Source organism: Castanea sativa, chromosome 1 (genome assembly GCF_040712315.1).
Source record: "Castanea sativa cultivar Marrone di Chiusa Pesio chromosome 1, ASM4071231v1".
NCBI classification, from domain to species: domain Eukaryota; kingdom Viridiplantae; phylum Streptophyta; class Magnoliopsida; order Fagales; family Fagaceae; genus Castanea; species Castanea sativa.
The window spans coordinates 55353730-55355571 of record NC_134013.1 but is presented as its reverse complement, the minus strand read 5'-3'; the positions used below and the strand labels follow the sequence as shown (position 1 = coordinate 55355571).

Sequence of the window (1842 nt, the reverse complement as noted above, 5' to 3'; positions counted from 1 at the left end):
ATGTATAATGGCAGAACGGACCTTGTGGAGCATGTGAGCCACTTCAGTCTGAGAATGGCTGTTAACTCGAAGAATGAGACCTTGATGTGCAAGGTGTTCCCATCCAATTTGGGGCCCGTAGCAATGAGGTGGTTTGATGGTCTGAAGGAAGGTTCTATTAACTCCTTTAAGGAGCTTACAAAGGCCTTTGGTTCTCTGTTTGTAACTTGTAGCAGAGTTCCTTCACTTTTAGACTCCCTGTTGTCTATGACTATGCGAGAAAGGGAAATCCTGAAGACGTATTCTGACAGATACTGGGAGATGTTTAATGAAATTGATGAAGATTTTGATGATGTGGCTATAAGGACACTCAGGGTCGGCCTACCTGCCGAGCATGGTTTAAGGAAATCTTTGACTGGGAAACCTGTTAAGAGTGTGCGTCAGCTCATGGACTATATTAACAAGTATAAGCAGGTTGAAAAGGACCAACAGTAAGGGAAGGGGAAGGCTAAGGTGATCCCTCAGGATAGAAGAGATTTTAGGTCAGACAGATACAATAATAATCGTCATTGGAAGGATTTTGATGGGCAATTTGGATCTACCACTGCTCAGGTGGTTAACACGGTGTTCCGAGAACCAGTGCATCAAATCCTAGAAAAAATTAAGAACGAGCCATACTTTAAATGGCCGAATAAGATGGGAGGAGATCCCACGAAGCGCAACCAAAGCCTTCATTGCCAGTACCACTAGGAGCGAGGACACACTACAGAAGATTGCAGGACTTTGTGGAGTCATCTGGAGCAGCTAGTCAAGAGTGGAAAGTTAAAGCAATTTCTATTTCAACCCAATGGGTAAGAAGGCCAGACATGGTCGGGAGCTTAGAGAGATGCCTCTTCAAGGCCACCTCTAGGCACAATCAGTGTTATTCTGGCTGCTCTAGGGAGAACTGGTTCTCGTGCTTTCAAGGTGATGTCCATAGCTCGGCCACTCGCAGAGGACTCCTCCTTTGAGCTGAAGAGAAGTAGGATGAAGGTCCGACCAGCGTTGAGTTTCTCTGATGAGGACAAGGTTGGAACCTTGCAGCAACATGATGATGCCCTAGTAGTTACCTTTAGGATAGAGGGGTATGATGTGAAGCGGGTGTTGGTAGATAAGGGCAGTGGGGCAGAGATCATGTACCCTGATTTGTATAAGGGGCTAAAGTTGGAACCTGAGGATTTGACATGTTATGATTCACCTTTGGTAGGTTTTGATGGGAAAGTTGTTATTCAAAGGGCCATATTAGACTTCCAGTACAAGCAGGTTCAGAAGTGGTGGAGGTGGACTTCATTGTAGTGGATGCTTACTCTCCCTACACTGCCATTGTGGCAAGACCTTGGCTTCATGCCATGGGGGCCATTTCTTCCACTTTACACTTGAAGATGAAGTATCCATCCGAAGACCAAGTGGAGGAGCTGTTGGGGAGTCGGTCTATGGCTAGGTAGTGCTTGGTGGCTGCAATTAGGCATCAGGCTGAAAGTGAGTTCTCGGCCTTTACTGAGTGGGGCTTATAGCAATCAAGGAAGCCAGTGTCATCCACGAGTGAAGTAGAAGGGGTGAAGTGTGAGGAATTAGAAAAGGTTGTTATAGGTGATGATAAGGAGAAGTTTTTCCAGGTCGGAGCTCAGTTGTCTCCTTAAGAGAAGGAAGAGTTGATAGTATTACTCAAGAAGAAGATTGATGTGTTTGCATGGAGTGCTTATGAAGCTCTTGGGTGGATCCAAACTTCATTTGCCATCATTCAAATGTCAACCCAGCTATCATCCCCAAAAGGCAACCACCTCGGCGCTCATCTAAAGAGCATTCTGATGCTATCAAGGAGGA

General features: G+C 45.8%; 1 protein-coding gene across 1 annotated transcript; it reads left to right on the top strand.

Annotated features, from left to right (window-relative positions):
• On the top strand, window positions 1-1314 carry LOC142630065 (uncharacterized). Its single transcript, XM_075804144.1, has 3 exons — window positions 1-151; window positions 323-412; window positions 920-1314. The coding sequence occupies exons 1-3, from the start codon at window positions 1-3 to the stop codon at window positions 1312-1314; spliced, it is 636 nt and encodes a 211-aa protein (XP_075660259.1).
• Window positions 1315-1842: the final 528 nt, after the last annotated feature.